Here is a 27,781-nt window from a genome sequence, read left to right on the forward strand (position 1 = left end):
GATGCTCTTTCCACCACGCTTCACAGTTGGGACGAGGTTTTGGTGGTGATGTGTAGTTCCCATTTTCCTCCACAGTGGTGTGCATTTCTGCCAAAAGGTTAAACTTCTGTCTCACCTCTCCACAGAACATTGTCCCAGAAGTGAGATGGAACATTCCGGTGATCTTTTGCAAAATTGAGATATGCAGCAATGTTGTTTGTTTTTGTTTGGAGAGCAGTGGTTTGCTCCATGGGGTCCTTCCATGACCACCATTCTTGTTCAGTGTTTTTCTTATAGTGGACACATGAACAGAGACTTTAGCAAGTTCTAGAGATTTCTGCAGCTCTTTTGCTATTACCCTTGGGTTCTTTTTCACCTTCTTCAGCATTGCACGTTGTGCTCTTGAAGGATGCCCACCCCTAGGGAGAATAGCAACAGAACTGAATTTCATCCATTTGTAGGCAACTTCTCTTACTGTGGACTGATGAACACTCAGATCTTTAGAAACGTTTTTGTAGCCTTTTCCAGCTTCATGCATCTCTACAATTCTTCTTCTAAGGTCCTCTGAAAGTTGTTCTGATTGAGGCATGGTGCACATAAACAGATCTTTCTTGAGAAGTACAGGCTCTATCAGTAACCTGACTTTGTGTGTCTTAACAGGGCACCTCTACAACCCACACCTCCAATCCCATCACATTGATTGGAACACCTGACTCCAAATAGCTTTTGTAGAAAGCACGTTACCCCAGCGATTCACATGTTTTTTTTAACCTAAACTGTGATCGTTTAATTGGTGTATTCAGTAGTGGCGAGAAATACAATTGTTCATATGCTATTAGTTTAGGAAGATTATGTTTGTCTATTATTGAGACTTAGGTGTAGATCAGACCACATTTTACAAGTAATTAATGCAGAAAACCAAGTAACTACAAAGGGCTGACAAACTTTTTCTGCAACTGTACATAGTTTAAGTATGTTAATGTGAAACAATTGCAAGAAAAGATACTGACCTGACAGCCTAGTAGGAAATACAATTTAAATAGCAACTTTAACCATGGCTGTCACACTAACTCCAGAAAGGTTTAGCTCAGAAAAAATAATATAAGAAGTTAATATTTTGAGGTTAAAAACAACCTGAAGGAATTCAGCAGGTCAAGCAGCATCTGTGGAGGAAATGGGAAAGCTGACACTTCGAGCTGAATCCTTGCACCAGGAGCGGACATCCTGATACACCGCCACGGCTGTAAAAGTCAAGTATTGCTCTTCCCCTACCGATGCCACCTGATCCAGAGTTCATTCAGCAGCTTGTTTCTTAGCTCTAGAATCCAATACTTGCACACTTGTCTCTCACATTCTGATACACGAGATCCACAATTAAAGGAGAAATTCTAAAATACTTTCCAATAGAAGTTCACTTTTGCTCAGACTTGAGGTAGTTGATAAAATTGTCTGTAAGCTACAAATTTGCAGAGAGCAACTAATGCTGAAAAGAGGAAAGGGGTTAAAATGAAGATTATTATTCTATTATACTTAGATTGTAATACCTACCTAGCTTGAGAGCCCCAGCAAGGCCACGGATTACAGTAACAGGGTTGTTTGGATTCGTACAGAACTGATGAAGTGGAGGAAAGAAAGCATCGCGCTTGTTCTCTAACTGCATAAAGAAACACTTCATATTAGGTGTTAATAATAAAAATCGGGTTTCACACTAACTGTTACATGTAATAAATAAATATATAAATAAAATTTTACTGGTCTGTTTATGTTCTACTTACATAAATACTAGGTGTAGGAGGGTTGAGCTTGTCCTTTGGCAGTGGTGGATAGGGTGGTGGTAGTGGTCGAGGTGGTGGACACTTGTCGAGTAAAATGCTACTATTAGATAAACCATTTCTCCCCAGATTTCTGAAAAATAGGCATTGTTTGTCACATTCTATTTGTTAACCCCTTCACACTTCGTACATGTAGCTGGAAGCTAAATTGATAGACATCGAGAAGACTTCTGATTGTGTGACATGGCATTGACCAAACAGAACAAAATTACAAGATATAAATGGAAACATTGATCAAGCTCACTTATCCAAAATTTGCAGAGACGACATATTTACACATTTGTTCATATACATCGTTGATACAAAACTTGTGCACAATAGCATAACAGTCTCAGTAACTTAAAGAACTCATTCATCAGAAATAAAAGAACATTCCAAAGCTGTTAACACATGCAACTTAAAAGATCATTTAATCAATAATTATTTGTTAAAGTGCTTAAGATTGTTCCAATATTGAGAAATATGAAAGTAACTAAACACTGCACAAAATCATCTCATCCCAAGCTGATTAAAAGACATTCAGTCTGAAGTTACACAAACTTCCAAACAGGCAAGAATGTGAAGAAATGGGTTTTTCTTGTACTACCGATATTTACATTTGGAAGAAACACAAGTCTGTTGATAAGATGAAGTGCCAATGTCACACTGACTTATTCTTTTGAGGTGAGAAATGCAAAATTGTTGGAACAATTCTGAGCACAAATGTATAGCAAGTATCCATGTCACACTAACACTATGAATATTGATAACAATCACATAGGCATGACATGTCACAGTCCTCCAACAAAAATGTATTCTAACTTAATGATAGCAAACATTCAGATTTATGAACTAAGCCTGATATAAATTCAAATAATCAAATCAATAACCAATCTTAACCACATTGATCTAGGAAGGAATGTCTCAACATGAAAACTGAACTTTACTATATAAACTTTACACGATTAAAAATCATACTGAAATTTATTACTACATCTACATACCATTACCAAGCAAGCAAATGTCATTTGAATTTTCTCCCCCCAACAAAGACATTTGTCAAACACAAGTAACTTACTGCAGGCTTCTACAACTTTCATATATGCACAAAGGGTGGAATGCATTCTAACAAATGCCCCACCACCCTGCTAGCGGTGTATATTCCAACATCAGGCAGTCACTGGGTGAGCTGAGCACCGCGATCAACAGTCACAAGATAGCACACCCTGAAGACTTCCAGATCATTGCGGGAGATCTCAACCAGGCGAGCTTCTTCAAGTCTTTGACTAACTACCACCAACATAATACTTGTGGAACCAGAGAAACCAACACATTTAACCACTGTTCCATTACCATCAAGAACACTTACAATGCCATCTCATGCCCACACTCTGGAAAGCCCAATCCCTGGTTGTACTTCTACTTCCGTCGTAAAAGCAGAGACTGAGGACTGTAGCACTATTGCAGAGGACCACAAACATACGGTCTATGGGGGTGGTGGGGTGGAGGAGTGCTTGCTTTGAATCGGTGGACTGGACAATATTCAGGGATCTATCTTTGAATCTGAGTGAATATGCCACAGTTGTCATCGACTTCATCAAGACTTATACAAATGAGTGGGTGCCTCCAAGAACATAGACTAATCAAAAACTACGGATGAACCAGGAGACTGACATTCTGCTGAGGGCTAGATCTATGGCATTCAAAACCGGTGATTCAGAACTATAATGGTCCAGATATGACCTAGAGAAGGCTATTTTAAGAGCAAAAAAACAATCCCAATTGAAGTTAGAGACAGAAGCGGATGCACATCAGCTCAGACTACTGTTTATTGATTAAAGTTCAGTGTGCAACACCTTCATACTCTCAATTCTAATTAACAAGCCGAAAAACATGAGCCTCTGTAACCGGATCCTTGACTTCATTATCGGGAGGCCACAGTCAGTGCGGATCAGAAATGACATCACCTTTTTGCTGACAGACACCACCAGCACACCTCAAGGATACATGCTTAGCCCTCTGCTCTACACTCTCTGCAGCCACGACTGTGTGGCACAGCTTAAATGCCACTTATGTGACCACTGATGCCAGGCAGACAATCTCTGAAGAATATCGATAATGGCTGTGGTCACCTGTCTTGTAAAGATATTGCCTAGAAGGCAATGGCAAACCATTTCTGTGGAAAAATTTGACGATGGCACAACTATTACTGGCAGAAATTCAGATGATGAGGCATACAGGGGTGAGATAGATCAGCTGGTTCACTGGTGTCACAACAACAACCTTGCACTCAATGACAGTAAGCCCAAGGAATTGACTGTGGACTTCAGGAAGGAGAAGTCAAGGGAACACACACCAGTCCTCATCGAGGGATCAACAATGGAACGGAAGTGTGAGCAGTTTCAATTCTCTGAGTATCAACATCTCTGAAAATCCATCCTGGGCCCAACATACTGATGCAATTACAAATACAACCCTCTCACCGGGGTTCGTTAGCTAACCCTGCTAACAGCCATGTGACTCCGAGGTGAGAAGGACGTCTTTCAAAAGCAATATACATCTAGAGTTGGCATGATTTGGGGTTCAGTCAAACAGGAATGTCAAGATGCTCTAATTAAAGGAACCTCAATTTGAGTGAATGCTGTGTAAATACTGCCCATGCACAGTTAGCCCAGAAATGACCGATTGTACACCAGCATAAAGTTATAAAGAAAGTGTATTCACCAAATTTACAGATACAGAAAAAAAGAAAATTAAAATGGGCCCATTCCAGTTAAATCTGCCCAATGTTCACATAAACGTTAGAGCTTATTTCTGTTGGGGGATATATCGCTTCACTCACACACTGGACCCATGGTCTGTGTGGAAGCACCTGCCGCGGCCTGAACTTCCCACGAAGACCATCTTGAACAAACTGGCTCTCTCAGGAGTACTGGCCCTTCCTCCTTGCAGTCATTCATCTGCACAAAGCACTTCTTGAAACGGGGACTCTCCTTCGATCGGCATTTTACGCGTCTTACCTTGTGCCCTGTTCTGCAGCTCCCGCCAAAAGGAGGCCAAACCAAACTACTGTCCTGCAGAAATCTCTTCCCACCCAGCTCTCTAAAACCTTCTCTACATCCTACAATCCTGATTGGCTGCCACAACATTCCAAAGTTAGACAGCATGACTCCTTATCTTTAGCAAAAGCCAGAAAACTCTTACCAGCAGAACAGTTTTCTCTAAAAACTGCTAAAATAAAATACCTCACAGCATAACAGTAGAAATCTTAACCAGAGCATTACACAAAGGTGGGATGATAGCAACTACATTTCATTGCATGTCTGAGATCTGATGTCACCAATGACACAAATTTCTACAGATGTATCATCGAGAGCATACCAACTGGTTTCATGATCGCCTGTTACGGAGGAGCCACTTCACATGACAGGAAAAAGCTGCAGGGAGTTGCAACCTCAGTCAGCTCTGTCATGGACACCAGCTCCCCAGCATCAAGACATCTTCAAAAGGCAAGACTCAAAAAGATGGCATCTATCATTAACATCCCCCTTCACCCAGTACATACCCCCTTTGTATTGCTAACTACCTGAAGACACAGACTCGCCATTTCAAAACAGCTTCTTCCCGTCATCAGATTTCTGAACAATGAATTCATGTACACTACTTCACTTTTTTTTTGCTTTACATATACACACACACACAAACACATATACAGATATGTATATACATATATTTTTTGTTATAGTTTATAGATATTTTTATCAAGTATTGCATTGTACTGCTGCTGCAAAACGACAAATTTCACGACGTATGCCAGTGATATTAAAGCTGATCCTGTTTATAAAGCATATAATTTATGGTTTGATAGAAACACGAGTCATAGTTGTACAGTTTAGAAACAGGCCTTCAGCCATGATATATATGAAAAGCACTATGCTTATCTATGCTAATTCCACAACTATCTACATCTTGCTCATTCAATTACCTGTCCAGATGCTTTTTTTTTAAAATTGGTCCTGCTTTCATCATCTCTTTTAGCTCAATCTAGATACCAACTAACCCTCAGATCTCTTTCAAACCGCTTCCCTTTGACCTTAAATTTATGCTCTCTTGTTTAGAAACTGAATATGGATCCGCATGATTTTAAAAGGTAAACCTACTATTATCTGTGAAGCAGGAGATTAGATTTTAGATCAAAAAACTTTTTACATATTTATTTCAAAATAGTTATCCTTCAACACTGATTAAGGCAATTTTTTCCCATCTATAGCTTTGGTTTAAATAAGTACTCTACATTTATTTTGATTGTGTTAGATGGCCTTTATATTTAGACTAACTAGGAGGCCATTTTTTCTAATGTACAAAACTCTGACACTTAAAATTCCAAGTAAAACAAACCTGAAAATATAAACATTTCCAAAAAGTGCCTTAGGACAGGTCTGTTCACCAAATATAACAACCTGACCTCCACATCAAATTTTAACTTCGGAGACTTGGTAGCTTACATTTCTCTTCCATCAGAATTTCAGGACATACAGAAATCATTACACTGCATACTTAGGTTCCCCAAGTTGTACACAAATCCATATTTTTATCTGAATTCTAGTCCTTATAAACTTTATCTGCGCTACTGAAGATAATTTTTAGAAGAAAGAATGATGTAAATCAATTGTAAATTGCAAACTGCTGAAAAATTATTAATTAAAAAAACGTGACCTATTTTCCTAGTTAACCTGGACTACTGTCACAACGTATTCAGCCCTTCTTTAAAGCTGTTATCCTTATTATCCTCTTCCTCACAAAAGTTTCTTTAAAAGTCTGAATGTGCAGTTATAGTGATGTTATTATTGTAATTAAATTCAGAGAAAGGCAGTTGACTTCATTTAAGGGTTTCCAGTGCATGTTTGTATCATAAAATAAAGCACCTTTCTGACCAACTGGATTATTTTACATCTCTATAGATTAATGAGTAGAATACTAGTATCCTGTATTTCCTTTCAGAATTTTAGAATAAATCAGAACTTCTTAATAAAGCAAAATTACCTGCATGCCTTTAACACTTCTGATGAACTGGGGTATATAGACACAGAGGTTGAAGACGCAAGTTGAGGACTAGGTTTAAAAGAAGTTTTTGGTGGGTCCATTTTGCAGGGGCTTTGAGAGTCCTCCCCCACACCTTTTCCATTAACAGTATGACCCAGTCCACGTTGAGGGCTGTTAAGGCTGGTAACACTATGAGCAGTAGTTTGTTCAGTGGATTTAGGAGATGGTGTTGCAGTAGAAACAGCTGAAGATGGTGAAGAGGCTATTGAATTTTCAGTCTTTGTGTGAACAGCTGGATGGATGTTATTAATTTTATCACAAGACACGGATCCCCCATTATTATTGGGTTTCCCCATCAACAAGGCCGAGAGCTGAGGATTGTCTGAACTAAGTACACCTGGTGACTTGGACTCTCCATGACTTGAAACAGCATTTGCTATCGCTTGATGGACATGATTAGGAAGTCCTTCTACGCTGGCAGTGCTGTTAAGTGTCCCTCCAGAGTGCCTGTTTGTTTCAGGCACTATTGATGCATTTCCTGAAGGCTTGCTCTCTTTGGTTAAGGTAATGCCTTGTTGTTCACCTGAGGTAGCAGTATAAGAGGAGAGGTGATTGAGAGCAGCCCCCTGTGTCGTTAGTGAATTGCTAGGCATGGCAGGGTGTCCAACCTGATTCTGAATACCAGTGCCAGCTGCCTGGAAATGCTGGGAATGCCCAGTGGAAGAGAGAGGTCGTTCACCATTAGGACCTGCCGAATGTGAACTCTGACCTTTGTTCAGCCCCTGAAAAAGAAAGAGCAGACATTGGAAAGTTAATATAAATGTTCTTTTTTTGTGTTCTTAATGGATATACTGTAATTCAATCAGGTATCTTTCATGTGCTTCATTGGGACCCATTTGGTACCATGGGAAAGGAACAATATAAACAGAGAGATTTAAAAATAAATAAATGGCTGAGAGATGCCAACACATTCATTACATTTAAAAGAGGTAGGAAGTGTGGCTGGGGTTCTCAGAAGTGCATCTATTCTTTCAATGAGGGTGATATTAGTAGAGCTGATTCACAGTTGGTACAAAACTAATAAAAATGTTAAGCATTTATAACCATATAACAATTACAGCACGGAGACATGCCATCTCAGCCCTTCTAATCCATGCCAAACGCTTACTGTCACCTAGTCCCACTGGCCTGCACTCAGCCCATAATTTAGGCCAATTACAGAGGTTAAAAAAATCAGAAGTGACAAAACAAGGAAAAATGCATTTTTACAGACACCATCTGTTTCATGCACACATGCCTGGACAGAAAAGCATTCCTTTCATTCACCTGTTCAATGAATGAATTTAATTATTTCATGGGAAATTTAAGAGCCAATCACATTATTAACTCTGGTGTTACATAGAGGCAAATTTTTCCCCCAGTGCAGCAGATGAGATTTAGAATAATTTGATAGTTTTATGGCTGTTGTTATTACTGAATAATATTTCTTTTTAAAGTTCTAGATTCATAACTGGATTCTAATTCCATAATAGCTCGAGAGTGAACTGGAAGGGGTAGATTCCTTTTCCAGACTGATCAGTAACTATGGCATACAGACTTAAAAGATTAGAAGGGAGAAGAGAATTTTTTTTTAAACATTAGAGTGAATATGTTGTTATGTCTTCTGCCTGAACTGATGCATACAGAAATAAAATTCCAATACCCTGAAGAAGGGTTTCAGTCTGAAACATCAACCTTTTATTCATTTCCATGGATGCTGCCTGACCTAACCTGCTGGGTTCCTCCAGCACTGTGTGTACAAAGTGCTCATTCTTCTGTTAAGAAAAAAATCTGCCCAAGTGATGCAAGATATTATTAGAAGAAATAACTAAATTTTCTTTTAAGGAATGACCAAATAGGCAGAGAGCTTCAGGAAAGGCCTCACACAGGCACCGAACAAGAGTAGTGCACTGAACCCAGGTCACTGGAGGTGTGACACAGCAGCTCCACAATGTTATTTATGTAGGATTAGCAATTTTAAAAGGGCAAATCTCTCATAGCACAAACTCTAACATAGTCATCAGGCTTTTCAAAGGAACCCCCTACTATTAATTACAGAGGAAAAGGGCAGAGTCTTTCCCTGCTTCCTACCTGACTTTACCAATAAAGCAAGAGGCAAGTCATACGAGGAGAAACTTGTACATGCCATTACTATAATTTTTTTTCCTGGTGTGTTATCCAATTCTGGTCACCTAATGGAGGTGCAGAAACATTAAAGCAATTTACCACAATGGGTTAAGGGAATTCACATATGGTAAAACTGGGAAAACTCGTCTTATTCCACTGAGCAAATGAGGTCAAGAAGAAATTTAATAAAGGTGTAGAAAATCATGATTGCTTCAGATAGGTGAATAGAAAGACCAAGGGACATGCATGTAAAATTTTTCAGAAAATATACAAGGTAAAGAATATTGTTTTACTCCACATGCCGAATGTAGTCCTAATCTCAAATTTACTACCCGTAGGGATAATGCATATACAGCCAAACTGTGCCTTCGAAATAAAACCAGAAAGACACTTTTAGGAGAATAATTTGGGAGGTTATGGCAAAAGAGCAGGAGGATGTGAAATTTGGAAAGTTAAACCAGTGTAGGATTTGTACAATGAATGGTAAGTCACTAGGAAATGTAATGGAACATGGACACCTAGAAATACAAGTGCATAGTTTGTTGAAAGTGGAATCCAGGGTAGACAGGGAGGTGAAAAAAGCATTTGGCACGCTGACCTTAACCATTCAGGCCTTTAAGTATAACAGCTGAGGCATTATGTTGCAGTTGTATGTTGAGTCGCACTTTGTACTACAGTTTGGTTACCCCATTATAGGAAAGATTTGGTTGAACTTTAAAGAGTACAAAGAATATTGACAATGATGTTGTCAGGATGAGAGGGTTTGAATTATAGGGTGGTTGACTAGGCCTTTATTCTTTTGAATGTAGGATAATGAGGAATGACCTTATAGAGATTTATAAAATTATGAGGCACAGGTAAGATGGGATGTAGCAGTGTTTTCTGCAGGGTAAGGGATTCTAAAATGTAAGGGCATAGATTTCTGGTGAGGAAGGAAGAGTTAAAGGGGACCTGGTGGGCAAATGTTTCCAACAGAGGATGGTGAGTATAGGAAATGAGTTGCCAGAGGAAGAAATTGAGGCAGGTACAATGCCATTGCTCAAGTAGTACTTGGATAGATTCAGTACATACAGGGATATGCAAAGAATGCAGGAAACTAGGAGCAGATGTGTGGGTACCACAGTCAGCATGAACTTGTTGGGCCAAAGTGCCTGTAACCATGTTGTAATACTCCTTAAGCGCTGTTCTCTCTAAGCTTTACGGGTGCTCACTGCGCAGTAACTATTTCTGCGCACAGTCTCCGTTGCTGTGCAGCTGGAATTTTTTTGTCATATAACGTGCCCCGCAGTTTTCAGGCCAAGTGAAAATTCCCTGCTCAGAGCAATGTTTGGACCATGCAACAGTAAAAAAAAGGAACTTTGTCTATGACTCTAACTGCTCCTCTTTTCACAGATGTTGTCAGACTTTCAAGTTTCAGATCTGCCATTTTTCATCAAAGCTGATCAAGGGTCTTGGCTCTGAAATGTTAACCTTATGTTTATAAATCTGATTACAGAATTTGTCTACATCCAGCCAAAGAGCACAGAAAAAAGCTACATGTCCTCTTTCTGTGCTGTAACAAATCCAAAAAAATAATAATCTTAGGAAGGGCAGACAGCACTTCAATATCATCACTGCGGACAACTTAACAAACCAATTACATCAGTTTAAACCACAACCAATGAGCTCACTGGAATATGCCAAAACATAAAGAAAGCCAAAAGTCATTTAAGAACAAGATATCTTAAGCAATTATTTACCTGAGTGGAGTTAACAAGTTGGTTTTTCCACGGCTCCTCTGTGCTGCTGGTCAGGTTTGTGCGGTTTTGAGGTAGAGTTAGTGCGTTTTGCTGTAGGTAAGGCACATTTCCATTGCTTCCACTTCCTGTTATATGATTATTGCCTATAGAAATAGTGTCTGTATTACCCAGCATTCTCGTAGTGCTGCATGTTACTGGGCCCCTGGATGGTTCAGCAGGAAATGGTCCATTCGCCATTGGTTGTCCAGGAAGGGCAGGACGGATTCCAGACTGAACAATGCGATCAGGCACTCTGGTTAGAGTGACATGAGGCTGCTGACCAGAAACAGAGTTTGTAGGCAGTGATGATCCAAGCGTTGGCCCATTAGGGATTCCCGCAGGCCGTACCTGTGCAACTGACGCCTGTCTCATCTGAACAAAACAATTTTTCAAAGTAAATAATTTCAAAAATTAGACAAGAAATTCACAAGAAGTAAATTGCATTGTTCATTAAATTATTTTACCAAGCTATCAAATTAATATATTTAGGATTTTGAAAGCCACTCCTACTGTAAAGTTTCAAGATGTAATCAAGTTGCTTAAGTTTATAAATTCATTTGAATCCCTGAGTTCTGCAGGTATCAAAGAAAATTTAAAGGAACTTTCAATTGTGTTTTTAATGTCACAATAATAATTAAGTTCTAATTTCTACCTGCTGAATAACTTAAAATAGTGAACGGTTAGCAAAAGGTGCCTGGAATTATTCATGTCTAAGGAAAATGCAGTTTTTGTTTGGCTAACTCATTGTAAAATCAAGAACCAAACAAATTTGGTCACAATATAAACATAAAAGCAAAAGTTATTCCATTTCGTGCAAAATGTTACTTTATTTTATGACCCACTTTCATTAAGGCTCCTTGCCAGTTGTGAAATCACTTTTGTTCCACGATTCAAAATCAAGCAAATTTGGTGCCAGAAATCTAATCTTGTTTAATGGCAGAATCAAGTGAAGAAAGTAAGTGTTAAGTTTTCAAAGGCAAATCTCCTGTGTTTAAAAATGGTTACTAAATATAATTACAAGTAGAAATAAGAAAGAAAAATTCAGTGGTTTAAAATTCATTTTCATTAAAATCAGCAATTCAATTTGTAACAGAAGATTAATATTCATGTCATAATCCTAATTTTGAAAATAGCCTTTTGACTACCTTCAGCTTTACTTCATAGCTTGAGCAGTAAAGTGTCAGTCCCATACTTACTACATAAAGGCAACATGTACTCTTACCTGATGCTGGTGCTGTCGCATTGAGGCAAACTGTCCCTCAAGCTGCTCCAGCATTTGAAGTTGAAGTTGATTCAGGTTCTTCCTGTTTGCACGCAACTGCTCCAAAAACTGGAAAAGTTCAATTAGTTTAAATTTATTAAATATGCCAAAAAGCAGCAATATTTAAAACTTTACTCAGTTATTACTGAAGGCCTGGTGAATCATTGGTGGTATACAAGTTCACAGAATATAACAATATAAATAACAGTACATTTCTAACAAATTACAGCAAATTCAAAGCAAAGGAAATCAAATTCAAGATAAAACAGTACTTAATTTTTGTCTGATTCACACATATTCCAATTATATGAAATAAATATAATTGAACTATTATTCATTCTTGTATTTCTATACTTTGATTTGATGAATCAGCTGTACAATTTCTCCCACTTAAGTGCTTCTACAAATGTTTCAGAGCTCCACAAAATGTATATCAAAGGAAATTCATTTTCTTCTAATGTTTGGATACTGAACATGTACAGGAAGCACAAGCACATCTAAACAACTGAAGGAGAGTAGCATTTTTCAGTATTTTCCATCTGAAAAATATGGTTATAATGTTAACAACTTTCAAATTCATCAGGGAGCACATTCCACCCTCGCCCCACCCTGAGGAACAGTTTGTTAAATATTTACTCCTATAGAAGCCAGAAGAGTGCATCAATCAGGATCCCGATCCCAATCCTCTATAAGTGGCCTCCAATCAGACACCATTCATCATTAACATCCCTTCCCATTGTGTCCATAATATTACAATCCACTCCACTTCCAAATCAATACGCAGCATTCTTCATATTTGAAAGGACATAAAAGATCAAAGAGAGAGCAGAGACTATTTTGGCAGAAAAAAAAGGAAGAGCCATACTATGCAGGAAGAACATGGGAATAGTCACCATTATGTAGAAAGGAGAGGACTAAAGTGAGGATAAAGCTGAGGGGAATGCAAGAGGTAAGAAAAAGTAATAGCTGGGTTTTCACATTTCAATCATGCTCATGTTTTGTGATTACTTGACAAGAGTTATGGACTATTTATATTAATGACCTGGAGGAAGAGGTAGAATGCTATGTATCCAAGTTTAACCAATGACATCAAAATAGACTGAAAAGCATGTTACAATGAGAATGCTGATTCTGCCAAGGGATATTAATAGGTGAAAAGTAAAAGTAATAGTAATAAGGTGAAAACTTGGCAAGTACAGCTTAATGTGGAAGAATGTGAGGTCATACACTTTGGTATGAGAAAACAGTAAACAGATTATCTAAATGGAGAGAGACTAAGAGTGCAGCACAGACAGTTCTAGGTACCTGTGTGTGAATCACAAAAGGTTAGCAAGCAGATAAAGCAAGTAGTTAAGACAAATGGCAATGAGCCCTTTATTGTCAAAGGTCTGAGGTGAGAAAAAGGGAAATTCAGTTTTACAGGACATTTTTAAGATACACTTGGAATACTGCATAGCTTTGCTCTGTTATGAATGTGAAGCAACTCTGAAGGGCCGAAGGGTACAAAGTCGCCCCCTCCTTTTTGAGAATCACAAGATCACTATTAATTCGGGTCTAGGACCCAGGAAATGAGAGAGAGACGTCCAGAATACACAAGGTTTGGAATGTGTCCTGACCTCAGCGAAACGGAACCACTGATAATGGCCATTGTCACTTGGAGACAGAATTGTGTATTGAATACTGTACTATTCACTGAAACCCCTCAGGGGACAACCAGAGTGGGCTGGTTGAGGGATTGCATCATCCCAACCTGACTGACATCTGAGACCCCGTGAGTAAGGATAAAAGAGGGTCTGGGGAACAACCCCTTTAGACGCACCAGGAGAAACGCTAGAGATCCCGTGACAGCGTTTAATAGCGACAGCCGGTGGGTTCTCGTGTGCGTCCTCCCTTGCCAGGGTGGCGGGCTCCTCACGGAAGAACGGTTTAGCTAAAGGAGAGGCCACAAGTGAAAGGCCACGACAACGAGACTCCTGACAGATCGAAATCATAAAAGGAAAAGTTTTTCTCCAAATCTCTCTCTCTCTCCAACAATTACAACACAGCGGTCCCCAACGGCTGCAGCCTGCATGAACTGAGTGAACTTTATATTTCCATCGGACAATACATTATCCCCTAGACAACGATAGAGCTTATTTCTTCTTATTATTATTATACCCGCACTTTTAGATTTAGTATTGACAACGTATATTATCTGTATATTTGCATTGATAATATTTTTGTGTATTTTTACTAATAAATACTGTTAAAAATAGTATCATCAGACTTCAACGGACGTCTCCATCTTTGCTGGTAAGTGACCCAGTTACGGGGTTCGTAACAGGTCCCTTTACAAAAGGCGACAGAATGGGGCTTATTAATTAAGCCTATATGAACAGAACTCAAAAATGAGAAAGATGCAATCACTCTGATGGGATTGTATTTTGGCACCCAATAGCCGCCATGAAATTGAGGAACAGAAATGCATACAGGTTAGGGAAAAGTGCAAAACAACAGCATTGTCAAAGTGGACAACTTCAATTTCTCCAATATATATTGTGTCCTCCTTAGTGCCAGCGGGTTAGATGATGTAGAAAATATCTAGGTACATCCAGGAAAGTTTCTTCAAACAGTTTATTCAGATAGTTTAACCAGAGCAAGGGAATAAGGGAGAGAGTAGGACCACTCAAGGATAAAAGAGGGAACATGTGCTTAGATGTCTTGGCAAGGACCTACACAAGTACTTCGTGTTGGTATTCACTAAGCAGTAGGGTATAGAGGACAGTGAGATCAGCGTGGCGCATGAAAATACGCTGAAGCATTTTGATAGAGATGGTGTTGGGTTACTTGAAGAATATTGTCTCCAGGGCCTGAAGTAATATGCCCCAGGTTACTGAGATAAGCCTCAACCAAGATCTTCATGTCCTCTCTAGCCACTGACAAGGTCCTGAATGACTAGCCAGTAGCTAATGTCATTCCTTTGACAAAAGAGGGAAATAGGAGTAATATTGTAAATAAATTATTGACCTGTAAAATCTAATATCAGTGGCAGTGAGCCTATTGATAGAATTCTTAGAGATACGATTTGAACATTTGGAAAATGTCCCTCATTAGGAACAATCAGCATGTGGGGCAAGTCATGCTGGTTTACCATCCCAAAATGCATCACCTCACACTAGTCTATATCAAAATCTATTTTGCCATTCCTAGGCCCATTTCCCTAATTGATCAAGATCCCCCTACAGATATGCCAGCTAGTGGAGAGGTGCCACAGCAACAACCTGGCACTCAACGTCAGTAAGACGAAAAAGCTGATTGTGGACTTCAGGAAGGGTAAAACGAAGGAACACATATCGGTCCTCATACAGGGATCAGAAGTGGAGAGGGTGAGCAGTTTCAAGTTTCTGGGTGTCAAGATCTCCGAGGATCTAACCTGGTCACAACATATCGATGTAGTTATAAAGAAGGCAAAACAGTGGCTATACTTTATTGAGAGTTTGAAGAGATTTGGTCCGTCAACAAATACACTCAAAAACGTCTATAGATGTACCATGGAGAGCATTCTGACAGGCTGCATCACAGGTATTGGGGGGGGGGGGGGGGCCATACTGCACAGGATCGAAAGAAGCTGCAGAGGGTTATAAACTTAGTCAGCTCCATCTTGGGTACTAACCTACAAAGTACCCAAAACACCAAGAAATGCTGTCTCTAAAAGGCAGCATCCATTATTAAAGACCCCCAGCACCCAAAGCATGCCCTTTTCTCACTGTTGCCATCAGGTAGGAGGTACAGAAGCCTGAAGGCACACACTCAGTGATTCAGGAACAGCTTCTTCCTGTCTGCAATCCAATTCCTAAATGGGCTTTGAACCTTTGGACATTACCTCACTTTTCTTTAAAATATAAAGAACTTGTTTTTTTGCATAATTTTTAATCTATTCAATACACATACACTGTATAAAGTATACTGAATAAGATTTACTTATTTTTTTCTTCTATATTATGTATTGCACTGAACTGTTGCTGCTAAGTTAACAAACTTCACGTCACATGCCAGTGATAATAAACCTGATTCTGATTCTGTAAACTACAAAAATGTTCACACTAACAACACCTTCATATTTCTTGCCATCTGCAAACTTACTGATCAAGTCTTGTGCATTTGCATACAAATCATTTACATAAATAACAAATAACAAGTGTCCCAACACCAATCCCAGTGGCACACCACTAGTTAGAAGCCTCCATTCAGAGAAATTAATCCTGGTAAGTGCAAGATGTTGTACGTTGGGAGATCAAATATAAATGGAAAAAAGTAAGGACAGGACACTTAACAACATTGATGCATGGAGTGATTTTGTAGTCTAAGTACTTAACTCTGAAAGTGGCCATACAAATCAATAGGGTGGCAAAGAAGGCATACAGCGCTTGTCTTTAATAACCGAGCCATTACGTTCAAGAGTGGGAGTACTGATTGCCTTCAATCCTGGTCACTCCATTATCGAAGGGATAGGGAGGCCATGAACAGTGCAAAGAGGTACCCTTTTCCCAGAATTAAAATGTCTAATATGCATTAAAGGAGAGAAGGGACAAGCTCAAAGAACATGAATGGGGCAAGAGTTTGTTTGCCCAAAGAAATGGCAGGTGCTTAGAATGCCCTGCCAGTGGTGGTGATAGAGGCAAGTATGATAGAGATTTTTAAAGAGGCTTTTAAATAGGAACACAAAAATATAGAGACTGGCAGATGAAGACCTTGTGTAGGCTTAAGAGATGCATCCTAACTAGAGTTTTATAAAACTGCAACACACCTTCCCCACTCTTTAATGTAATGCCTGGGCTATTAAATACAAGCGCTATATACCTACTTTGCCACCCTATTGATTTTGGTAAGTTGATGGAAAAGGTCCTGAGAAGCAGGATTTATGAACATTTGAAGAGGCATAATATGATTAGTGATATTCAGCATGGCTTTGTCACTAGAGCAGCAGATGTAGTGTATATGGATTTCAGCAAGGCATTTGATAAGGTACCCCATGCAAGGCTTGTTGAAAAAGTAAAGAGGCATGGGATCCAAGGGGACATTGCTTTGTGGATCCAGAACTGGTTTGCCCACATAAGGCAAAGAGTGGTTTTAGACAAGTCATATTCTGCATGGACGCCGGTGACCAGTGGTGGGCCTCAGGGATCTGCTCTGGGACCGCTACTTTTTGTGATTTTTATAAATGACTTAGATGAGGAAGTAGAGGGATGGGTTAGTAAATTTGCTGATGACACAAAGGTTGGGGGTGTTGTGGATAGTGTGGAGGGCTGGCAGAGGTTACAGCGGGACATCGATGGGATGCAAAACTGGGCTGGGAAGCAGTAGACGAAGTTCAACCCAGATAAGTGTGAGGTGGTTCATTTCGGTAGGTCAAATATGATGGCAGAATATAGTATTAATGGTAAGACTATTGGCAGTGTGGCAGATCATAGGGATCTTGGGGTCCAAGTCCATGGGACACTCAAAGCTACTGCGCAGATTGACTCTGTGGTTACGAAGGTATACAGTGCATTGGCCTTCATCAATCGTGGGATTGAGTTTAAGAGTCAAGAGGTAATGTTACAGCTGTATAGGACCCTGGTCAGACCCCATCTGGAGTACTGTGCTCAGTTCAGGTCACCTCACTATAGGAAGGATGTATAGAAAGGGTGCATAGGAGATTTACAAGGATGTTGCCTAGATTGGAGACTGTGCCTTATGAGAATAGGTTGAGTGAACTTGGCCTTTTCTCCTTGGAGCAACGGAGGATGACAGGTGACCTGACAGAGGTGTACAAGATAATGAGAGGCATTGATCACGTGGATAGTCAGAGGCCTTTTCCCAGGACTGAAATGGCTAACACGAGAGGGCAGTTTTAAGGCGCTTGAAAGTAGGTACAGAGGAGATAAATGTCAGGGGTAAGTTTTTTTTAAACACAGAGAGTGGTGAGTGCCTGGCATGGGCTGTCGGCGACAGTGATGGAGGCAGATATGATAGGGCCTTTTAAGAGACTCCTGGATAGGTACATGGAGCTTAGAAAAATAGAGGGCTCTGGGTGACCCTAGGTAATTTCTAAAATAAGTACATGCTCAGCACAGCACTGTGAGTCGAAGGATCTGTACTGTGCGGTAGGTTTTCCATGTTTCTATGTTTCTAATTGAAGATTTATTGGTTAACCCAGCAAAAGGACTGAGAAAACTCCTTTCCTGATATATTACCTAACTACTCACCATGCCCAAAAAAACAGGATAACTGACAAACAGAACTAAAATGGCATTAACTTGTGTGAATTTTTCATGTCATATTGCTGGACTTGGAGTTTTCAACTTAACATTCTGAATGATACTGTTATTATTTTAATTCTGAATGATTTAATATCAGATACACTTTAATGTACAGAGTACGAGTCAGGATACATGCCAGAGGCTCAAAGACAGCTCATTCGGTCATATTTTTCTTTTGAAAAGGAATTCTTAAAAGCATTAATAGAAATTGGAGAATAGACTAATTAGAGAATAATAGTTGGATCACATCACCAAATGCATTGCAATTAGCAACACTCATGCTTTGTAAAGATCACTCAGCCATTTCAAGGTGTGCAAAACTTACTGTTCTAAGGAAGCATGAAGTATAACAAATACAAGAAAATATGCAGATGCTGGAAATCCAAAGTAACACACAAAAAATACTGGAGGACTCAGCAGCCCAGGCAGCATCTGTGGAAAAGAGTGAATAGTCGACGTTTCAAGCCAAGACCCTCCCTTCATCAGCACTGTTTACTCTTTTCCATAGATGCCACGTGGGCTGCTCAGTTCTGGCATTTTGTGCAGGTGTGGCTCAAGTACAACAAAAAAAGTTTTATAAAAATAGAATAAAAGCATTTACCTGTAGTTTTTGAGGGGTCAGATACCATGATGGAACTTGCTGTTGTACTGAATGATGTGGTGCTGTGTGACCACCTGACCAGATATCTGGAGCATTTAACTGCAAATAAAAGAAATAATGAACAGAAATATTAGTGAACTGAACCATTTTCAATTTAACTGCTGTTGCACTTGTTTTAAAACATCAAAAAATTTACTATAAAGAGGAGTAAACAGTAAAAAACAACACTAAATCAAATCAATATTTGGTATATCCTTTAAAACTGCATCAATTCTCTTGGGTACACTGTCAGCAGATTTATAAGGAGAGAGAAAAAAAAAATCGGCTGGTAGGCTGTTCCAAGCATCATGGAGAACTTGCCACAGTTCTTCTGCAGACTTTAGCTGTCTCGCTTGTTTCTGTCTCTCCAGGTAATCCCAGACAACCTCGATGATGTTGAGGTTAGGTTTTTGTGGAGGCCATTAACGCCTGTTGCCAAACCTCCTTGTTCTTTTTGCTGAAGGTAACTGCTTATGACCTTGGCCATGCGTTTGGGGTCATTGTCCTGCTGCAGAATGTTGTTGGGATCGATCAGTCATCTCTCTGATGTTACAGCGTGATGGATGAGAATCTGCTTGTACTTCTCAGCATTGAGGTTTCCATTAACTCTAACCAGATCACCAACTCCATTTGCAGAAATGCAGCCCCAAACCTGCAGGGAATCTTCCCTGTGCCTCACTGTTGGCTGCAAACACTCATCCATGTAGTGCTCTCCAGCTCTTCCAGACAGCTTCCTTTCTGAGACAAAATTTCAATATTTGACTTGACAGTCCAGAGCACTTGCTGCCATTGTTCAGCACCCCATTCTTTGTGTTTTGTGCGTAGACGAGTCTCTTAGCTTTGTTTCCATTTTGGAAGAATAGCTTTTTGACAGCAACTCTTCCATGAAGACCACTTTTGACAAGACTTCTCCACAATGCAGAAGGACGTACTTGGGTTCCTTAGTGGTTTATGTCAGGTCAACGCCGACAGTAGTGCTGGACTTCTTCCAGTTTAGAAAGGACATGAGTGCAGCCTCTCATCTGCTGCACTCAGTTTCCATGGCAGATCACTATGTTTATAATCTTCAATCTTGCTAGTTTCTTTGTCCTTCTTCAGAAGGCTTGGACAGCACATCTTGAAATTCCTGTCTGCTACAAAATTTCTGCTTGGGAGAGACCTTGCTGACGAAGGATGCTTCTTGCTACTACGCTCACTCTTGCCATGGTGTAAGAATTGATAACTTCAAGGGTAAACTGTCATATCTGCCACACCATCACCTTCGCCCAGTTTGATTTCTTCTACACTTGTTTCTGTTTCAGTTAATCAGTTTAGTTCATTCAACTCATTTTGTCATTTTGTTATCTTTGTTTAATCATGCACTGTGCTATATACCTACAAAGTATTCAAGCTTTTATTTGAAAAATGGTCCTTTACTTAATGTTATTTTCCTTAATGGAATACAAAAAATTATCTAACTTTTTTTTGGAAAATGAATGTATGGAAATCTGAAATTTGCTCTTTTCTACTGCATACTAATGCAGAAGACAAAACATCATGTGGTTACCCTAGTAGACAAGGTGAAGGAGAATCCTACAAGCAAAAGGATTGTAAGGGACAAAATTAGTTCTCTAGTATATCAGAATGGTAATGTATGTGCGGAGCTAGAAAAGATCGGGGAGATCTTAAATTAATATTTTTCAACTGTATTTAGTCAGGTGACACAGTCTACAGAAGTGAGGCAAAGTGGCATCAACTTCATGGACCCTACACAGATGACTGAGGAGGTGGTATTTGCTGTCCTGAGGCAAATTAGGGTAGATAAATCCCCAGAGCTTGACAAGCTGTTCCCTTGGACTCTACAGGAGGCAAGTGCTAATACTGCCTAGCAGAGATATTTAAATCATCCTTAGGGACAGGTGAGGTAACAAAAGATTGAAGATGTTGCTCTGCTGTTTAAAAAAGGCTCTGAGAATAAACCTGGAAATTATAGGCTGGTGAGCATGACATCAGTAGTGGGAAAGTTATTGGAAGGTATTCTAAGGGACTGGATATATGTATTTGAATAGACATGGACTAATTAAGGACAGTCATCACGGCTTTGTGAACAGTTGGTCATATACTAAAAATGGATGAAGGAAAGGCAGTGGATGTTGTCTACAGGGGGCTTTAGCAAGGCATCTGACAAGGTCCTGCATGGAGGCATTCAAGATGAGGTAGTAAATTGGATTAGACATTGGCTTTATGGGAGAAACCAAAGAAAGGTAGTAGATCATTGCCTCCCTGACTGGAGACCTGTAACTAGTTGAGTGCTTCAGGGATTGATGTTGGGTCTATTGATGTTTGTCAGCTATATCAATGATCTGGATGACGACTTGGTTAACTGGATCAGCAAATTTGTGGATGACATCAAGATTGGGGTGTAGTGAACAGCGAGGAAGACTATCATGGTTTGCAGCTAAATCTGGGCCAGCTGGAAAAACAGGCCAAAAAAATGGCAGATGGAACTTAATGCAGACAAATGCAAGATTTTGCACTTCGGTAGGACCAATTAAAGTAGGTGTTACACAGTGAATGGTAGGGCACTGAGGAGTGCCATAGATCAAAGTGATCTGGAAATACAGGTCCATAATTCATTAAAAGTGGCCTCACAGGTAGAAAGGGTCATAAAGAAAGCTTTTGGCAAATTGGCCTTCATAAATCAAAGCACTGAGTACAGGAGATGGGATGTTATGTTCAGGTTGTAAGAGACGTTGGTGAGGCCCAGTTTGGAGTATTGTGTGCACTTTTGGTCATCTGTCTACAGGAAAAATGCAAATTGGCTGCAAGAGTACAGAGAAAATTTACAAGGATGCTGCCAGGTCTGGAGGACCTGAGTTACAAGGAAAGACTGAATAGGTTAGGATTTTATTCCTTGGAATGTAGAAGATTGAGAGAAGATTTAATACAGGTATACAAAATTATGAGGGGTAAAGATGAGGTAAACGCAAGCAGGCTTTTTCCACTAAGGTTGGGGTGGGACTACAATCAGGTTAAGGTTGAAAGGTGAAAAGTTTAAAGAAAACATGAGAGGAAACTTTTTCACTCAGATGGTCAAGAGAGTATGGAGTGTGGAGTGAGCTGCCAGCACAGATGATGCATGCAAGCTCGATTTCAATGTTTAAGAGAAGTTTGAATAGGTACATGGATGGTAGTGGTATGGAGGGCTATGGTACGGGTACAGGTCAATGGGAGTAGGCTGTTTTAATGGTTCGACACAGACTAGATGGGCCTTTTTCTGTGCTGTACTTTTCTATGACTCTCGGACTAAAACAAAATTCATATAAAAAGTGCAGCAAGTGGAAAGGGAAATAAAAGGATGCACCAAAAGCAGACATTTATAATTATACACTGCAACTGGAATGTTTCTCTGCATCCTTGAGTCCATGTTGCATTCATTATTATTTACAATTCTGTAAAGACCTGCAAAGAAATATGCAGTTTATAACATGCATGGAAAAACTACTTCCAATCATTTACAAGTCAATTCAAATTATTCAATATCTAACCTCCATCCTACTTTATACAATATTCCTGCAACTCCTGACACTCACAATCATATCTCACTTTTGAAGCCACTGTACACAGCTACTCTTAAATTCTGTAACATGCTCTTAACCTCTAGATTCCCTACCGCCTAGTTTCATACACTTAATTATGTACTTTCATAAATTCAGTACGCAAGTTAGTCATTCATTACTGGATCTAGCTTGAGCACAACAAATTTAAGGATTATGTTCTCTGCTGCTCTTGATCCTAAATTCAAAGATAAGCCTAGTTTCTTCATTCAATATAAATATTTGTTAAAAATCTCTTCCACTACATCAGTGAAACTGTCCCATCCATTCTCATTTTGGTCTTCAATGCCCAATTTTCAAGGATTCACTAGCCAGCTTTCAACCTACATATTTTGTGAATCTTACTTCCATCTTCCCTTATGCTCCCTCTGAACTCATATCAGATCTACCTTCTATCCTATTTCCATTAAACTGCTGACTATCTAAGGTCTCGTTAGCTGATGTTTCTCTGGCAGTATCCTGATGCCTTTCCAATTGTATGTTCCTTGCATACATCCATACCTTGGGTAACCTACTTCACTTTCCTCCAACAAGCAAGTTCCCAAATTCATTCTTATTTTCAATTCCATTATTGCCACATTCAGTATGACTGTTGTACACTCTTGCTCTTTAAAACTCATCTTCCGCATCATCCTCTTCCAATTCCTCTTCTCTCAGTGGGTTCAGGATCTTCTTGTTACATCTCATTTCTAACCTTCAGCAGCAATAAAGTCTCTTGGAACAGCATCTCGTACCATCCTTTCACCATCATCTGGAGTTACTATTTATGTGCTGCCTCTCAGCAGCATCACCCACAGGGACAAGTACAGGTTCTATACATCCGCCTGTTAACTGACAAGATGACCAAAACCTTTATGCTCAATATGCAGTCCAAATGTTGATACATTTTTCTACAGTCCAATCCTTGATGACAGTGGCTTGAACTAACCAACTCCCAACTTCAGAGTCCTGTTCCACTCTAAGCAAAGCTTATTGACCTAATATTTTCTGCATGACAAGATGGCATACTTTTGGAATACTCATCTGCATAGGCCACCAAATTTTTACCTACAGAAATTAAAGCACATCCAAAATCTGCCGTTTAATAAACCAACTTGAACTAGCCTTGAAAATGCAGCACTCAAGTTCATTTACCTTCTTTGGGAAACACCTTGATCACAAAAATTCCCATTTTTGCTTTCCATGACTTCATCCACACCTATCTTTAAATTTTCCTGACATCCACAGCCTTGTGTTCTTTCAGCTCAATCCACTCACACTATTCATTTGATCAAACATTGTTAATTGCCAACTCCTCCACTGGCTCATGATAAATTTATAGCAGTTTATGCTCCTCTGAAAGGCCTTGGGAGGCTTTACTATGTGAAGAAATGCAATACCAAAGCATAATCTGCTCATACTCATACATGGATGTATGAGTAAATGTATTTACTCATACATCCATATACAATATACCCACAGACCATAAAGTCCATGAATTCCCATTTACTTGATTTAATTGGAACATGCAGGATTAAACAAAAACAACATGAGTTTCTGTTAAACTACAGAAATTTATGTGCTACAGTGTTTACCACATCATACTGTAACAGTTATGGGCATTGATTACAAAAGAAAATTCTCATTAAACAGAAAGCATTACAAAAGAAATGCATATCATGGGAGTAATTAAAATCCTAAGCAGTGTTCAATTAGAAGCTTCAATTTCTCTTCAGCTCCTTTTCCATTTTAATGTTGAAACTATCAAATAGTTCTTCAAGGATTAAGCAAGAACCAAACCACCTGAAATTACCTTGGTAGGACTGGACATCCTTTTCCTTTTAGCAGGACTGTTAAGGTCATCCACTTGGTTAGAAGGAACCATGTGTAGTGGTAAGGTCTGCTGTGGCTGCTGACTGAGGCCTACTAATGGTTCATTGCTGTGGTGATGAGGTTTACAAGCCTATACACAAAAGAAAAGCATTGAAAATAAAATAAGTAGAAATAACTGTTTCCTTTCAATCCCCATTTTTATTTTGCTTTTAATACCCCACTGATTTCTGCAAATGCAGTTGCAATTTCAGAGTAAATGTTGTTTAGATAATTTCTGATTTTCCAATTTTATTTTGACAGAGTTGAGTACCAAGGAAAAACGATTGAGCATTTCAGGGTAACAGATGTTACAACTTTCTCTAAAGACAGCTTTATGTTCAAATAGTGCAAAGTATTACATGCGATAGGATGGTTCAACAGTTACTTCCCAATTGCTTGAGAAATCACCAATGTTGTACTTTTAAAAGTAATTTGGTTGATAATATTATAGCCCCATATAGTTGTAAACCCATGAACATATTTCTTCAAATCCTACCAATGATGAGGTCTTGTGAAGTTACTGTTTTGTTTGTGTGTGTATATGTATTAGCCACTTAAAAGTACCTTTAAAACTATAGAGCTAAAATGCTTAAGTACAATTGAGGTACAAATAATTTTCACCTGCTGAGCTGAATTCATGGCACCCTGTCTGGAGGTAAGTTCTGCTGGGATTGGTAGGCTCCATGCCTCCTCAATACTGGGAAGCATTTTGGTTTTACTTTGAAGGCTACCTTGTGGAAGGTTGCACAACTGGGCCTGTAAAAAGTATGTGATGCGATTATGTAAATGAAAGCTAACTGATCAATCACACAATCCACCTAATTGCTCTACAATCATGTAACACTTGTGGCTTTATGATCATACTAAAATTTCAGTTAAACTTGTGACAGAACACAATGGTGTGAAAATTTAGCATCCTGCCCCTGTTTTATTTTTTGTTAATTTTACACTGTGTGCAGTGGGAAAAAAATCAGTTAAAATCAAACTGAGAGCCAGTTCACATACAAACATATGGCACTGAATGGTATAAAAAGCATTATTTTTCTACCTGTGATATGATACAGAGTGATTAAAGTTCTGGGGTTCAGCAGTGTAAATATTGATCCTCTTTCCTGTCACACTAAATTCAACATTAACCTAAATTTTAAATTTAAATCTTTAAAAGCTGCAGTTTCCTTAAAGTTGACTCATAAATGGTTTAATATTTTTAAAGGTGCAACTTACTTAAATATATCTAAGAGAATTTGAAACACCTTAAAATAGTAGCCAGAAAAAAAGCTGAAAATAACTAAACATAAAAGTAAAAGTCACAATATTATTTTCCTGCTATCTTATTCATAGTTGCACAGGGAAAACATTGCAATAGCAAGTGGCAGCACCAAGCTGATTCTCTGGCTCAGCTGTAATGGTGGTCTGTCTGAACAACTGGGTCATAAGGTTACGAAACAGATCCGTGTACAGATCTGCTCAAAACTTATTCCACCTAGAATGATAATGGTGCCTTATCAAACAGTAGAAGGTATCATTGTGACAACAGACTGGTTCCACAGAGATAATGCAGGCATCATTCCTACCAAGATGCACTAGCAGCAGGTAGATTTGCAAGAATGAAGTCAAGCAAGAATTTCCTTCATTTAGCTTTCTCACTACCTCCTGCAGACCATGTCTAAGTAGCTATGTCCTTCACAATTAGGCCGGCTTGATGTTTTCGAAGCAACTGTAGTCATTTCAAAACCCCATTCTATGTACTTTTAATTTTCAGTGCTTTTCTATGAGTTGTTCAAAATGGAGGACTACTGTGTCTTCAGCTGGGGGAAGGTGGTATGTGATAACCAGGAGAGAGGTTCCTTGTCCATCTTCCACCTGATGCCATGAGATTGCATGGGGACAGGAGTCACTGTTGTGTGTGCCCAGGGTTACGTCCTTTGTTTGAATACCATTGTATCTCCACAGGATAACAGAACAGGACAAATTAATGTCTTGTGATGGAGGAGTTGGCACTTTACTTTCATAGGTATGATTCTGTGAATATAGCTATGTCAAATTGACAAACGCTAATGAATGATGAAAAGAAATAGGCTTGAGATCAGAGGAACTAGATAAAAGAGGAATGAATACTATGTAACAGCTGGGCATTGATAAATAGTAAAAGGAAATAAAAGATTTCAATTAGAAAAGATTTACTTGTGCCTAAAGGGTAAAACTCCATTGTGTTTTCTCCTCCATTTAAGCTCCAGACATACTAACTTTTATGTTGAAGCATACTGTATAGTTGTTCTTCCATTCAGATTCATCAATGTAATAATCTGTAACAACTGTTTTAAAATCAGTCTGAAATTTTAGTTTAGTGGTCACAAATTACAGCAGGGAATCAACTTTATAGAAAATGCAGGATTAAAGAACACTTATTATAAGGAGACTTGACATACTACCACAAGATGAGAGAAAGGCAAGGAGAAATGTGATAGTTCTTAAAAAAAAAATTCAGTATACTTAAATCAAAGTTCAAAGTAAATTTCTTATCAAAGTACATATGTGTCACCATATACAACCCTGAGATTCATTTTCTTGCAGGCATACTCAATAAATCCTATAACCATAACAGAACCAATGAAAGAGCAACCAGCAGGGCAGACCACCTGTGTGCAATGGACAATAAACTGTGTAAATGCAAAAAGTGAGAGAAAAAAAGCAAATAAATAAATTGAGAACTTGAGGTGAAGAGTCTTGGAAAGTGAGCAAACATTTCAGTGATGGGACAAGTGAAGTTGAGTGACGTTATCTTCTCTGGTTCAAGAACTTGCTGGTTGAGGGATAAATGTTCTGGTGGTGTAAGTCCTGATCAGTTATGAGAGTTTTTAATATTACCAAGAAATTGATATAGCCAAGGCGGTTAGATGTGGTTTATACCTCAGGGATTGGTGCCATGATACTTGCTTTGTTATTTAAATATGTATGACTTGGATGAGAATGACTGTTGTCTGATAAGTTTGATTACACAAAGATCGGTGATATTGTAGATATAAAGATGATTGCTTATGAATCCATTGTAAAGTTGGGTGGAGTGGTAGCAGATGGAATTTAATCCTCTGCTGCAGCTGTGGAAAGGCCTGGTTGAATTAGACTCAGAGCACTTGAGCACACCTTGGGAAGAGCAGGTGGCTTGAAATTAAGAATCAAGCCGGGCAGATTTGTTTATTTATTGAGATGAATGGGCCCTTCCAGCCCTTTGAGACACGCCACCCAACAATCGTCCAGTTTCATCCTAGACTAATCACAAGACAATTTAGAATGACCAATTAATCTACCAAACAGTACACCTCTGGACTGTGGGAAGAAACTGGTGCAACTGGAGGAAACTCACAGTCATGGGGA

At 39.1% G+C, this 27,781-nt stretch overlaps 1 protein-coding gene across 2 annotated transcripts in view; it reads right to left on the reverse strand.

Annotated features, from left to right (window-relative positions):
- The window catches only part of kdm6a (lysine (K)-specific demethylase 6A), a 216,224-nt gene that overhangs the window by 21,417 nt on the left and 167,026 nt on the right, over nucleotides 1-27,781 (reverse strand). Inside the window, exons 13-20 of one of the 2 annotated variants that reach the window (XM_073045507.1) lie at nucleotides 25,028-25,162; nucleotides 24,348-24,497; nucleotides 18,921-19,019; nucleotides 12,000-12,107; nucleotides 10,739-11,149; nucleotides 6,834-7,615; nucleotides 1,755-1,884; nucleotides 1,528-1,633 (exon numbers count right to left, since the gene is read on the reverse strand). In XM_073045507.1, the coding sequence (XP_072901608.1) occupies nucleotides 1,528-1,633; nucleotides 1,755-1,884; nucleotides 6,834-7,615; nucleotides 10,739-11,149; nucleotides 12,000-12,107; nucleotides 18,921-19,019; nucleotides 24,348-24,497; nucleotides 25,028-25,162 (1,921 nt within the window). The remainder of the gene's footprint in view (nucleotides 1-1,527; nucleotides 1,634-1,754; nucleotides 1,885-6,833; nucleotides 7,616-10,738; nucleotides 11,150-11,999; nucleotides 12,108-18,920; nucleotides 19,020-24,347; nucleotides 24,498-25,027; nucleotides 25,163-27,781) is intronic. The other variant, XM_073045508.1, reaches the window with a different exon arrangement.

Source organism: Hemitrygon akajei, chromosome 5 (assembly GCF_048418815.1).
Source record: "Hemitrygon akajei chromosome 5, sHemAka1.3, whole genome shotgun sequence".
NCBI lineage: Eukaryota > Metazoa > Chordata > Chondrichthyes > Myliobatiformes > Dasyatidae > Hemitrygon > Hemitrygon akajei.